The sequence below is a fragment of the Coturnix japonica genome, chromosome 15 (assembly GCF_001577835.2).
Source record: "Coturnix japonica isolate 7356 chromosome 15, Coturnix japonica 2.1, whole genome shotgun sequence".
Classification (NCBI taxonomy): Eukaryota; Metazoa; Chordata; class Aves; order Galliformes; family Phasianidae; genus Coturnix; species Coturnix japonica.
This window is the reverse complement of record NC_029530.1, coordinates 1,436,958-1,449,501: the sequence shown is the minus strand read 5'-3', so window position 1 is coordinate 1,449,501 and position 12,544 is coordinate 1,436,958. Positions and strand designations below refer to the sequence as shown.

The 12,544-nt window shown below is 47.1% G+C and overlaps 1 protein-coding gene across 1 annotated transcript in view; it reads left to right on the top strand.

Annotated features, from left to right (window-relative positions):
- The window catches only part of FBRSL1 (fibrosin like 1), a 285,419-nt gene that overhangs the window by 50,738 nt on the left and 222,137 nt on the right, over positions 1–12,544 (top strand). The window contains exons 3-4 of the mRNA XM_015877624.2: positions 2,569–2,670; positions 11,221–11,256. Of these exons, the coding sequence (XP_015733110.1) occupies positions 2,569–2,670; positions 11,221–11,256 (138 nt within the window). The remainder of the gene's footprint in view (positions 1–2,568; positions 2,671–11,220; positions 11,257–12,544) is intronic.

Below are 12,544 nucleotides of genomic sequence, written 5' to 3'. Positions count from 1 at the left end.
TGCCAAGCCAGCCTGCCATGCACTGCCGGGCTCTGCTCCATTCCAAGCCAGCAGGTCGGTACTTTCTGCTGCAAACCAAACCTGAGCCATGGCAGACAGAAGGGACTGCCCACTCCAGCTTTTCTCTGCACTGCAATGCCTTGTCCCTTTCTCATGTGTACCTCTAGGTTCTTTGGCTCCTATATGTCAAATATGTAACGATTGCTACTGATGTTACTGTAATGTCTGAGTGAATTCCCAGCACTGTGTTGCACAGGAAGGTACAGCATGTTTCTCCTGCACAGCTATGGCACTGCTTGCTGGGCTGTGTGCTGAAGGTCTGTGCCTGGCCCCAGGGGTCCTGCAGCAGGGCTGCGCTGCTGCCTCCTCGCCTCTGCTCCCCAGGCTTGGGCAGCTTGCTGCAGTGCAGGGCAAGGAGAAGGAGAAACCTTTTTGGAGGCAGAGCAGCAGGTTTTATTGTAAAGCTTGGTTGGGGGGTCGCAAGTCAGGAGGAATATCAGGAGCTCAGGCAAAAACAGCGACAGAAAATGACTGAAAGTCGAGCAGGCAGCAATTGGAAAAGAAGCTTCTGACTGGCTTGCTGTGATACCCCGGGCTGCTGAGAGTGCCCAGGAAGCCAATGCATCCACTTAGCAGAACAACTTGTCCTCCTAGCTGGGTCCTGCATGTGGCTCATTAGGGTAATTACTGATGAATTAAGGCAGCTTGGCTCAGCGCTGGGGCTGCGGGTGTGCAGGCTCCCCTGCTGGCAGGCAGCAGGTGTAAATGAACAACATCTGTCAAAAAGGCTGATGACCCTCTTACTTCACAGCGGCAAACTGGGGACAGAGGTAGTGCAGCAAGTTTAATAATTGATATTTACTTGGAAAGGTTAATGGCAGCAGTGATGCTTCTAATTTGCTTGCCCGCTCAAGACCTTGTCGGGTCAAATTGTCTCAATTTGTTACCTTGTGTGTAGGTGTAGTTCTCCTTTAATGAAATCTGGAGAAAAGAAGCAGGTGGTGTTGGGAGCATACTGTAACTCGAGAAAAACAGCCAGGATTGAAGCCTGGGAACAGGTTGGGCAAGTCTGTGCTAACTTTGAACAGCTGACAGCTTAGTCCCTTTGAATAACCCTGTAGCGAACACTGGCTCTTAGGTGGGTTAAGGGATTTGGAATGGAGTAGTTTATTTCTCCCTTAAGTTGCAGCTGTCCAGTTGTTTATGTCAAAAGCACAGTAATGGTCACAGGCTTTGGTGTGTTGCTGGGTGAGAGCAGTCAGGTTACGGATCGGAAAGCCAGGGAATTCAGCAGGTATTTCCCTACTGCATTTAGGGAGATGGTAGTTCTTTCCTGTAATAGTTAAAAAGTTTCAATTTCAGGAGAAACAAATGTTGTTGTGTCTGGATGTGTTGAAATTGGAAGGTGAGAGTCTTCAAATCCAAGAGCTGCAGAAGAGGTGGAGGATGAGTGGGAAGCAGGAGAGCTGTGCTTTGACAGAGTGGATGTCCAGGAGCTGTGTAGTGCCAGCAGCTTGAAAGGTGGCCATTAATGCAGTATTGCCCTTTGCCCGATCAGCTTGGCATGAATCCTAACCAAGATAATGTGATAACTGAAATCAGGATGGCTTAATGAAGACCTGAAGGAGAATAAAATAAGCGAATGCCAGTAATTTTAGGTATTTTGAAAAGAAAAAAAAACTTTTCAAATGTACTCATTTTATGCGGGAGGAAAATTGTGATTGATGGTAGCCACAGCACTGGTGTAGTGTGGTTAGATTTCAGAGCTTGATGTCGTCGTTGGCCTTTTTATTAAGGAAATAAAACAGGGTGGGTTCATCGTGATGAGTTTCGAGTGGTCGATTCCCTGCCTTATTACTTGATGCAAATGCAGTTTTGCCACTGGTGGAAGAGCTTCTAGGAGACACCAGCAGGGCTTGCCTCTCCTTGTTGTGTCAGATGTAAAATCCCTCTTGCTAAAGGTTGGGGTGTGGTGGGGTTTACCAGCGAAAGCCTTCTACCAGGGCTGCGGGCTGCAGTGAGATAGGACAGAGAGAAGCAAGGGGATTTTATTGCCATTAGAAGTACCAATTTGTACAGCCGACATTTTAAATGGTGTAATTTAAATTGAACCAAACTGATATGAATAGAACCTATTAACAAATTAAACACTTCTTTCCACCCAATATTTCACAAGGGAATTAACAGAATAATTTGTTAGTAAATGAGCCCAGGAAGGAAGCTGTGAATGACATATCTATCCCATCCTCCTCCTGCCCAGCACCGCGCTTTGCAGATGGCAGCGGGAAGTTAGGTGATGTCCCCCACTGCCGCCCCTCACTTAGGGAACAGAAACAAACTTCAGGAGGGGCAGTTTGGTGGTCAGAGGACTAGTCCTGGTGGTAGGAGTTACCCGTGGGCACTTATGATGAAAAGGCCAACTTTGGAGAGTCCCCGTGAGCTGGGAAGCATCCCCTCCGCGGTGCCACGGGCATAGGAGCGACACTCTGCGAAGTGCCGTCGGTGACCTCGGGAACCGGTGGCAGTGCTTGAAAATCTCCTTTTTCCCCCTCCTTCTTCTCCCTCTAGATGAAGGTCCCCACAAGCAGAAGTGGCAGAAATAGCGAGGAGGACAGCATCAGGGAGGCCACAAGCTCTCAGCGGAGCAGCTCCAGGGACCGCCTCAGTGATGTAAGTACCGTTCAGGAGAAAGCACCGCTTGGCTGCAGCAATTCCCGCTGCTGACACGGCTTTTCATAAATCTTGCTGAACAAATGTTGGCATCCAGAGGTCACTGTGTAATAACTTTTTTTTCTATGTCATGATTGAGTGTTATGGCATAAGTGGTTGAGCTGCCTCGCAAACACTATAATCACGGTGCAAATAATATGATAAGCGAAAGATCAGAGATGGGAAAACAAAATGGAATTGTTATTCCTCAGGGGAAAGCGGCTCGATGTTTTGTTGTGTTTTCTCCACCAAGTTGCGTTAAAAAGCTTTTTACAGTATTTTTGGTTTTAGCTCCTGCACGTAATTGTGTAGTTTGGGTGCGAAGTCAGTTCGTCTAATTTTACGCCTCCTGCCTCCAAGATATGGGAGGTTCTGGGGGGAGAGCTGTCATTCTCTCAGGAAATTTGATGGTACGTTGAGTGAAATGTTATGATAAAACAAAAGCAAACGGTGCCTTCGTGTGTAAACACACAAATGGGCTTTTGAGTCACCGAGAAATCAATGGCAGTGCTGGGATAATTTTATATGAAGGCTTTTTGTGTTAGCAATTAGCATTTCGCCTTCATTAAAACATGATTTTTTACTAATTAGGACCTTTCCCGTTAGGAGAGATTTAAATGAAGAACAATAATCAAACGCTGGCACGAGCATGTCTGAAATATTAAATTTGCCATTTCAATGGCAAGCCACAGAAATCCCAGAGCGAGTGGTTTTCATGTTGAGTTCTATTAATGTAAAATATGCTTCATAACTAAAACCTGTCACAGAAAACGGCTCACACCAGCTAAATTCAATTGGACAGTTAATTTAGCTTTAAAATTGAAAACACTACCTCCGCTTCAGGATGCAAAGGGAAGGGGGGGGAAGCCTTTGATAAGTGTAATGTATTTGCTATTAAGGCTTTCAGAGCCCATTCTATAGGAGGAGAAGGGAGAAAAGGGGGGAAAAATGGCTCCCACAAATGTGTTTAAAAGCTGAAAGTATTTATTAAAAATGTCAGCAGAAAAGTGCTTTTGGCAGATTAAAGCGGGATTCAGCTTGACAGCTCTGACAGGGAAATGTGACGGGGGAAAATTCTCTCTACATGTTTGGAGTGTGAATGGGGACTGTAAACAGCCCCCGCAGCGAGAGGAGGAGCAACGCAGCCCCATCCTGTGAGCCATACCCAGCAGTGCCAGCCCCTTCTCCTGGGGGCAGACGGGGGGGGCCCTGGGGCATATCACCCCCTGAGGGACACCTTCAATGTGGCTGGCGGGCAGCAGCAGTCCCATTGTGCTTGTAGGTCTACATCAATGTGATCTTCTCCATCCCCTCCCCATGGCCGCTCTTGGCAGGTGTATGAGCGCAGCACCTGGCAGCATGGCAACGTGGGGGCCTGGGAGAGGAATAAGGCGGACAGACCCCACCATGAGCACAGGTCAAAGCATTAAGCAGTCCTGGAGCCTCTCCTTGTTAAGCCAATGCACTTGCAGTTCTTCCTCTTTTCCCTTTGCCCCCAGAGTTACAGGCAGCGCCTGTAGGAGTGGCGTGAGTGCCTAATTCCCTTCAAACCATCAAAGGCAGTTAATCAGCCAGTGAAATTCAGTGGGAAATAGGTGCTCTTTTTCTTCTCGGTCAATGGGGATGTCTGGGCAGTGCCTGGAAGCCAGGACACGCTTCTGAGCTTTGCTGGAGTCGCTCTCGTGACCCGATGGCCCATTGCAAATGGGAATTTTTCAAATTAGTAATTAAACAGTTTGAAAAGTAAGGTTCATGAATCGCAGAATGCTCTTCGTTCATTATGTGACGAGTGCAATTTAGCTTTAATTATGTACAACGCTTCCTTGCATACCAGTAAATGTTCTGTAGTCTATTTAGTGACTGTCAGAAAGTCCCACGGGCGCAGTCGGGTGGTTTTCCCCATGTGCGTGCCAAGGAACAAAGCAGCAGGTTGTTGGTACAAGGGGGCAGGGAAGGGTGAGCAGAGGATGCCGTGCTGCAGAAACTCAGTTTGCACAAGGTCTGTGCTGTGACCCTGGTCCTTGTGCTGCTCTGAAGCTGTGTAACCCAGCAAGTGTCTTCTGTGAGTGGTGGGCAGTTGAAGTGGTGCAAGGCTTTCTGTGTGGCACTGAGTGTGGGGAAACAGCTGGGCAGGAGGGCTGGGCAGGGAAGGCAGGGCGGTACTCCTCATGCTTCGGGTTACACATGGAGCTCTTAGGATGTATTTGCGGTGGTGTGGCTGCACTCCTTGCGGATGGATGTGCAGTGCCAGGAGGCACCTGGGCTTATTATTGCTCTTCGCCGAGTGGCTCTCCTGCTGTTCCTTCGTGCATTTGGCCTTCAGGACTGGTTTTCATGCTGCCTTTCCCTCCCATCCCTGTCCCCATTAACTTGGGCGAACAATGTGGTAAATGAGGTGGGAGGCAGCAGGTTTGGCTGCTGCAGGGCAGCACGCAGCAGGTGTGGTGGGAAATTTGTGTCTGAAAGTGCTGGTTTGCACGCTCAGCACTGCCACCTTCGGAGCACGGCAGTCCTCCCCGCGCCGCACTGTGGGCTCCATTGGGAAGGTGCTATTATGAACAGCTTTAGCTCCTCTGTGTGATTTGTTTCTCGAGGTGACTTGTTCAATGGGATGCCAGTAAGTTGTTCTTTATTTACATTAATGCATGTCATTAGTCTCTAATGGACCGTGAAGTCAAGAGGTGGCCTGGTCTGTCGTGAAGTAATTGCACTCTAAAGAAAACCAAAGCCAGTGATTGATTGTGTCTTGCACACGCGGGCACGCTCACACAGCCGCCAGCTGCAGAATGAGAGCGTTCTGCTGCCGCTTTGACACAGTGCAACTTACACGAGGGGACAGCGCTGCAACTTCAGGGCAAAACAGCAACTGTGCTCCGCAGTCCCTTCTTTCCAGACGTTACGCTGAGTGCCATTTATTATGGGTCACCGGGAAAAAATGCTTATTATCATCTGGTGAAGTCATCTTTGGCTGCAGAGGTGTGATTTGTTGGGGCTGATCTCGTCCTTGGGATGACGAAACTTCTGAGCAGGATAGCAGACAAGTTTTAACCCGGGTCTGCACAGCTGATAGACGATGGTGCGGGGGACAGGGGGTGGGAATGGGGCCGCTTGTTTGTGTTCCCAGTGTTGATGTGAAATTCCCTTAAAACCTGCTACTAAGCTGACATCCCTGCTACTCGTGTACTCTCGAGTCCTCTACAACCAGCATGGAGTCAACAGCCCTGTTCCAGAATGGGATTTTCCTCTGCTGTCTTTCATAGTGCGGTAATTGGAAGTTACCAGAGAATTAAGAGCCAGATAAGCCATACTGCTATTTTGTTGTGTTGACCCAAGTAAAAGTGGAAGGCTTGGGCATTTTGTTTTGGCTTTCCCCGTGTTCCATAATTGTCCTAGTCCTTTCTGATGTCCTGAGTAGTCCAAAAATCCACACAGAGCCTTGTATAATGGCTTTAAAAAAAAAAGGGTTTTATCTTTTCCTTGACCCATCAGCTTAAGAACTGCCTGCTTTTTAATGGATTTTCTCCCTCACTAAATTGAATGGATCGTCCCTCATTATCATTTAAATAGAAGCCTCACTCCCTGTGAACATGGAAAATTTGAATGTGGTAGTAGAGCTGTGATAATTTGAAATATTCGGAAGGTGGGGGCAAGGAGGGGGAGCAGGCGGCAGAGTGCAGAATTGCTGAATATAATTGTCATGGATTCTCAATTTTGTTGCCACAAGATGGGAAAATAGACTAATAATTGTCTTCCAACCCTAGTAGAATAGTTGCCCTAGTTAGCTGAAGCTAACACTCTAATTGTCATGGGGGCACAGAGATGAATGAGGATGTATGCAGGGCACAGCCAGGGCTAAATTGAGTGATATACTAAGGCAAAGAGCAAATTGGCAATTATTGGCCCAGCTGAAAAGGTTGGCAGGTGTGCTGCTTTCTCACGAGCCCTTAGGGGGAAATTGGAAATATAAAATATCGACCGTAAATACTCGCTGATTAGGAAATATGTTGCAAGAGGTGCTGGCCACTTAAGAGTCAAAACTCTCCTTTTCAAGGGATTGACTTCAGTTGAACAAAAAAAGAAAAGGAAAAAGAAAAAAAAAGCAAGCCCTGCTACTAAGTTGTTCAGAGCTTTTTCCTCTCATCTCCCATCCCCCAGGCTATCTGTTCAGGTTTTCCGTCATCCTATCTTTGTATGTTTGTTTGTTTTTCTTTAAATGTATTAACAGACAGCAGTCTTTTAGGGAATTGAGAGATTTTCCTCTCTCTGAACGTTCTTTGATAAGCTCCTAGCATATTGTATAGACTAGATATACAATTCTCTCTCTGGTAGATGAATACAAAATAATTTCTGTGGTTTCTAATTCAAACAGTTTGCTGTGATCTGCTTTTCTTTGTGTGCCATCAGTCACTATCTCCCCCTTTCCCTCCTACTTTCTGTACCACGCTTCCCCTCCTGGGGCAATGGGATTAAAGCTGCAGCAGGGCACAAAGCTGTAGGTCCATTACGTGCGCCTAAGGCTGAAGTACCTTGCCAGAAACATGATCAAAAGATCCACTGAAGTGAGAATCGGACCACGGTGGCACTGCAGGTCCACATTTATCCTCTTTAGAAATGATGAGATGTGTGGGAAGCCTGGTCTCAGTTCTGGGCAAGGTGTGATGGGACGGAAGAGCTCAATGTGATTCAGACCAGGAAAAGCTGAGCGCAGGGATGCTGCAGAGGGTGGTACCCTGAAGGAGCTCTTTGGAAGGCCTGGAATGGCAATATGTCATAGAACCTCAGAGTATCTCGAGTTAGAAGGGATCTCTAAGGGTTGAGTGCAACTCATGGCTCTGTGCAGAAGTACCCAAGAATCAAACCACAGGACTTAGAGCATTCTCCAGACTCTTCTTGAGCTTGGGCAGCTTAGAGCTGCACCCACGGCTCAAGGGAGCCTGTGCCAGTACCCAGCCACCCTGTGGTGAAGAACCTTGTCCAGATATCTGGCCTTACCCTCTCTTATCACAGCTTCATGCCATTCCCTCAGGTCCTATTGCTGTCACAAGAGAAAAGAGACCTTCCCCTGGTGTGACTTCAGGCCATTACCTCTTGTACTTTCCCTGTTATCTGAGGAAGGTGGTTGACCCCGACCTCACAACAAGCTCCTTTTGGAGGAGAGTGCAGTTAAGCTCTGCCTTGAGCCTCCTCTTTACCATACTAAACAGTACCAGCTCCCTCAGCCACTCTTCATGAGACTGACAGCATAAAACTTTGTGCTGCTGGTGATTGCCCAGCTCTAATTGTCTAAATTTCTCCACAAGGCCTCTCCACTCTTGGTGGAGTCAGCAGCTCTTCCCAGCTGTGTATCATCAGCAAACTTGCTCAAAATACCTTTTAGTCCTACATCCGAGTCATTAAAATGGAGCCTGGAGATCCGCACTGGTGAGCTGTCATCTGCAAACCTTTGGGAAACGATGGACAGTGGCTGCCCATCCACATACCGTGCTAGAATACAGTGGGATTTTGACTTTGCTGCCAGAAAGGTGCATATTTTTTTTTACAACCAATGTAATTAACAGGAGAGCTATCCCAGAGTAGAAATAATTCACTCTGTGACATAACTGAAATGTCTTGTCTGTGCTGTCTGGTTTTGTTTTTAACCTTGGGCTTAAAAAGAACTAAAAATCTTTAGCTGCAAAAGAGCACATCATCTGCAAAATGTTATAAGCCATTTGTCTTTATGCACAAATGCCACCTGGCACTGCAGTTCCACTTAGACATCATTAAATGCACAGACCAGCCTCATTATGCCCCTAACTAGTACCAGGCTCCCTTGGAAGCTCCAGGTATTATGGGCAGTGCAGAGAGAGGCACAAAGGCCACCAGTGCTGGCATGGCAGCAGCCACAACAGGCTGCAGCTGCAGGCTGCCCAGTAACTGCTCCTGCCAGACAGGCCCACATTCACCACCACAGGTCTCTCCTAGCTTGGGTAGAGGCCAAGTTAAAACCTCCACTAAGATTTCTTACATTTGCAGCTACCATTGATCATTTTTCCCTCTTATTTGATGTGGATATTGAGACATATGGATTGAGCTATGTTTATATCAACCCCAAAAGATATTCTCTTTAGGAACATCCGCCGCAGTTGCATGCAAACTGTTCTGCTCTGGCACTCATAGCTGATGTTCGCTGGTGCCTTCAGAGCTTCTCCATGTGGCAGTCTGGTATGGATCCTCCAAAAGAGCCCCCAGCATTCCCAGCTAACCAAGAAGGCAACGGCGGTTTGTTAGATGTGCAGAAAAATGCGTGCAAACAGCTCTAATTGTTGGAAAGAATTTTACAAGTTGAATCCAAAGTATTCACCAGCTTCTAACTTTATACGCATAATACAAGTTTTGAGGGAGGAAAAACAAAAACAACTTTTTCCCCTTGATTTCCAGGAAATGCAATGTTAAGACTTGCAAGGGAGAAAGCGGTCCTTAGATGTGAGAAATACCAGCGTAAATTGCCATCCCGTTTTAATTATTTCTGATGTAACCCTTTATTCAGCAACTGTTTGTTCTTTTCTGCTGGGTGGTTTTAAATCGTCGGCCTTGCAGATTCCTGGGGCTCTTGGGCAGCCTGGGATGCCGGGCTGTTATCTCAGCAACGCGACTCTGTGGTTGGTGTGCCTGGGTCTGCCAGGCGGGGGTCTGCTCTGTGCCTGGAAAGTATTTGGGGAGTCCGCAAGTCTCTGAGATTGAAAAGAGCTGCTTTACAGCAAGGCTGCTCCGAGGGGCTGTCTCCCTAGGGAGAAGCTTTGAATGAAACCTCCTGTTTCTGGTTTGGGTTATTATTTCCAATTTGTTAGACTCTGTTGGTCTGTTAGAAGCGAGCTGAGTGAGGGGCAGAGGAGGAAGCACCGTCCATCCTGCTTTCCACCTCCCACCTCTCCCGTCTGTGTGCTCGGGGCGAGCGGCGGAGCAGCCATCATTTTATTTTCTGTATTTCGGAGGAATGATGGGTTCCCTTTAGGTTCTCAAAAAGAAAGAATTGTTTCTTCCCTTCATTTCATCCATCTGTAGCAGTTTCTGGGCAGCTTAGATGGAAGAGGTTTTATAAATACCTCTGTAGCTTTTTACAGCTTGAAGGCAGAGGCCAAATCCATGTGCGATACACAAAAGGCCAAAGGTTTGCCCCCATATAGGATCTGTTACTGGCATCTTGGAGCTGCCCTTTTCTCACAGAGCAGAGGTCTCCGGAGACCTTTGTGCCATGCAGGGCTCTGAGAATGGCAGCAAGGAGGGTCCCGTTGTGCAGATGGGGAGTTGCAGGTGTTTGTAGTAGCCCACGGTCAGTTTGCATCAATCTTTTTGGGGGTGCTGTGCTGTTTTGGTTGTTGAGTACCACGGTAACATGTGGTGCTGCTGCAGGAAGAGAAGCAATCTTTGAAGTCCGCCTGCAGTGCGTCAGTGTTCAGCCTTTGGTACCCACTGCAATGTCAGTCTTTGAAATGGGACTGCTGAGACTCCCTGAATCTGGTTTAATAAAGTCACGTAGCAAGGGCGTCGTGATTATAAATCACGCTTGGAAATGGGCCTGCAGAGTGCTTGCTGGGTCATGTGCTGCTGTTCCCTCTGTGTCACATGCCGCGCTGTTCCAGGCTCCTTTTTAATTTCCAAAAAGAAGGCATAGAGCAGCAGCTGCAGATAGAGGTGGAATTCATTTTGCTGCTTCAAGGAGGCCACTGCCAGCAACAAGCAGCAGCTCAGTGGCCTTGGGCTGTGGTGAGGGGAAGGAGAGCCAAGCGGCTGGAGGTGGTATAATAGAAAGGAAAAGCACCGAGTGATTTGGCAGCGTGTGAAAGAGGTAAGGATGTGGTAGAGAAAGGAGCAGAAGGAGCTGGAATGAAAAGCAGAAGTAAACAATATAATTTAACTTATTCAAAAGGGACAGAATGCTTATTAAAGCTCTGAGAGATGATAAATTAGTGCTTCGGTGCTATTGTTTCAGATAGAGCTGTCATATGGTAATACTGCGGCGATGAAGGCTGCAGGCTCATGAATTCATAGAAGGGAATGGAAGTGGGCTGTGTGGTTACGTGGCAGAGCTGGAGCTGGAGAGGCAAAATGTGCTGCCTGAGCCAGGGGACATCTGTACACCCATGTGCTGTGAGGAAGTGGTCGTTGCCTCCTGAAGAGGGACAGCTTAAACAAATACTGCAGTGCATCCTTGAGTCTCTGTTTCTATCAAGATGTGTCCCACACTGAGAGCCTTTACCTCAGTTAGAAGGTGCTGCTGAAGCACCTCTATAGCTTATGAAACCCATGTCTGAAATAGCACTGGAACCCTCCCCTGGAAATGCTCTTTTTGCTGTCCTGTGCGCTCCTGTGGCAGCACACAGGATGTCAGGAGAGAATTGGAGGTGCTCTGCTTGTGAAGTTTTCCCCTAAGTAACACTGGGCTGGGGGAGGGAATCACAAAATGATCTGATCTTACATTACACGGAATCTCTTGCATTACTTACTGTGGCATATTGTTTCCTCCCACAGAGTTCTGCTCAATCGCTTTCAGGAAGAGGCTACTCCGTAAGTCATTTTACAGCTAATTCTTTCACTTCTGTTGATGTTGATTGCAGAGGTCTACACCACCTATTGCATATCCACTGCCATGAAAGAAATGCAGGGTATAGGAAGTAGGCATAGGGAATGGGCCTATCATGCACCTGGCAAGGGACCAGTCTGACATATGAGAGAGCATGAAGGGTCTGGGGATCCTTGGGTTTAATTTTATGCCTCTGGAGAGGGTTGTTTTCTTGTTGGATAGTGCATTTGAGATAGTCAGCACCTGAGAATTGAAAGATGTGTGGAGAGTTTTCAACGTCAGTGGGAGATGCTTCTCTCCTCTCTCCCACTCAACCCCATATAGGTTGCCATTTATGCATTAAATACAAGAATCAAAGAGAAAATTATTGTGCTTTAAGTTTTGTGTCCTTCACCACTCCGGGAATAAAAAAAGTTGATACCCTGTTTGTTTACAAGCTCTAAGTTACAAGGGACTATAGCAGAAAACCAAAATCCCTTGTTTTCAGAGGCAGGTTTTCAGGTACAGGGCTGGTGGTGTTGTCATATGTGTGCAGTGGAACAGTGATATTGAATTGACCATTTCTGTTCACATGTCCCTTATTTCTATGTGCATTCTCAGTTTCCTCGTGTAGAGGTGGTACAGCTGTTTGTTTATTTGGGTACCTTTGCTGCTCAGGTGTCCAAAAAGGCAGGCACGTAGATGTTAGTGTATATATTAATGACACAATAGGAGAGGGTATGAGTGACTTAGCAAAGTCAATATGAAGATTCCTGTTTGCCTCTCACAACAAGTGTGTGGTGTGTAGACATCTGTTACGATAAGGCTAACGCTGGTGCATGCTATGATGTGTGTTATCAGAAACACATGATGCAGAGCTAAGCACAACTGAATCACAGACGCTTTACAGAGTAACATGACTTGAAAAGTTCTGAAGTATTGTGAACAATGTCACAAATTGTTAGACAGTAATGACACTTATCTCCTAAGTATCCTTCCATCAAAAGCTTTCCAGCATGCCAGGTGAGTATCAGTGCTGAATTCACTGGGTGATGAGGAACATTTGCTCTGGGACAGGGATTGAAATCTATCCTGGCAGACTTGCTGAACGCTGCCTTCCCCTCACATGAACAGCTGGACTCACCTGAGCTTCTAAAGGCAGATGCTGCATCTTCTGTTTATCAGAAAAATGTCGTGCATGCCCATGGCACCACATGCATCATAATGAGTTGTCTTCACAGATTGCGAGACTGAGGGCATGGCTTGGGAATGAAGCAGTTTCCCACTGGCTGT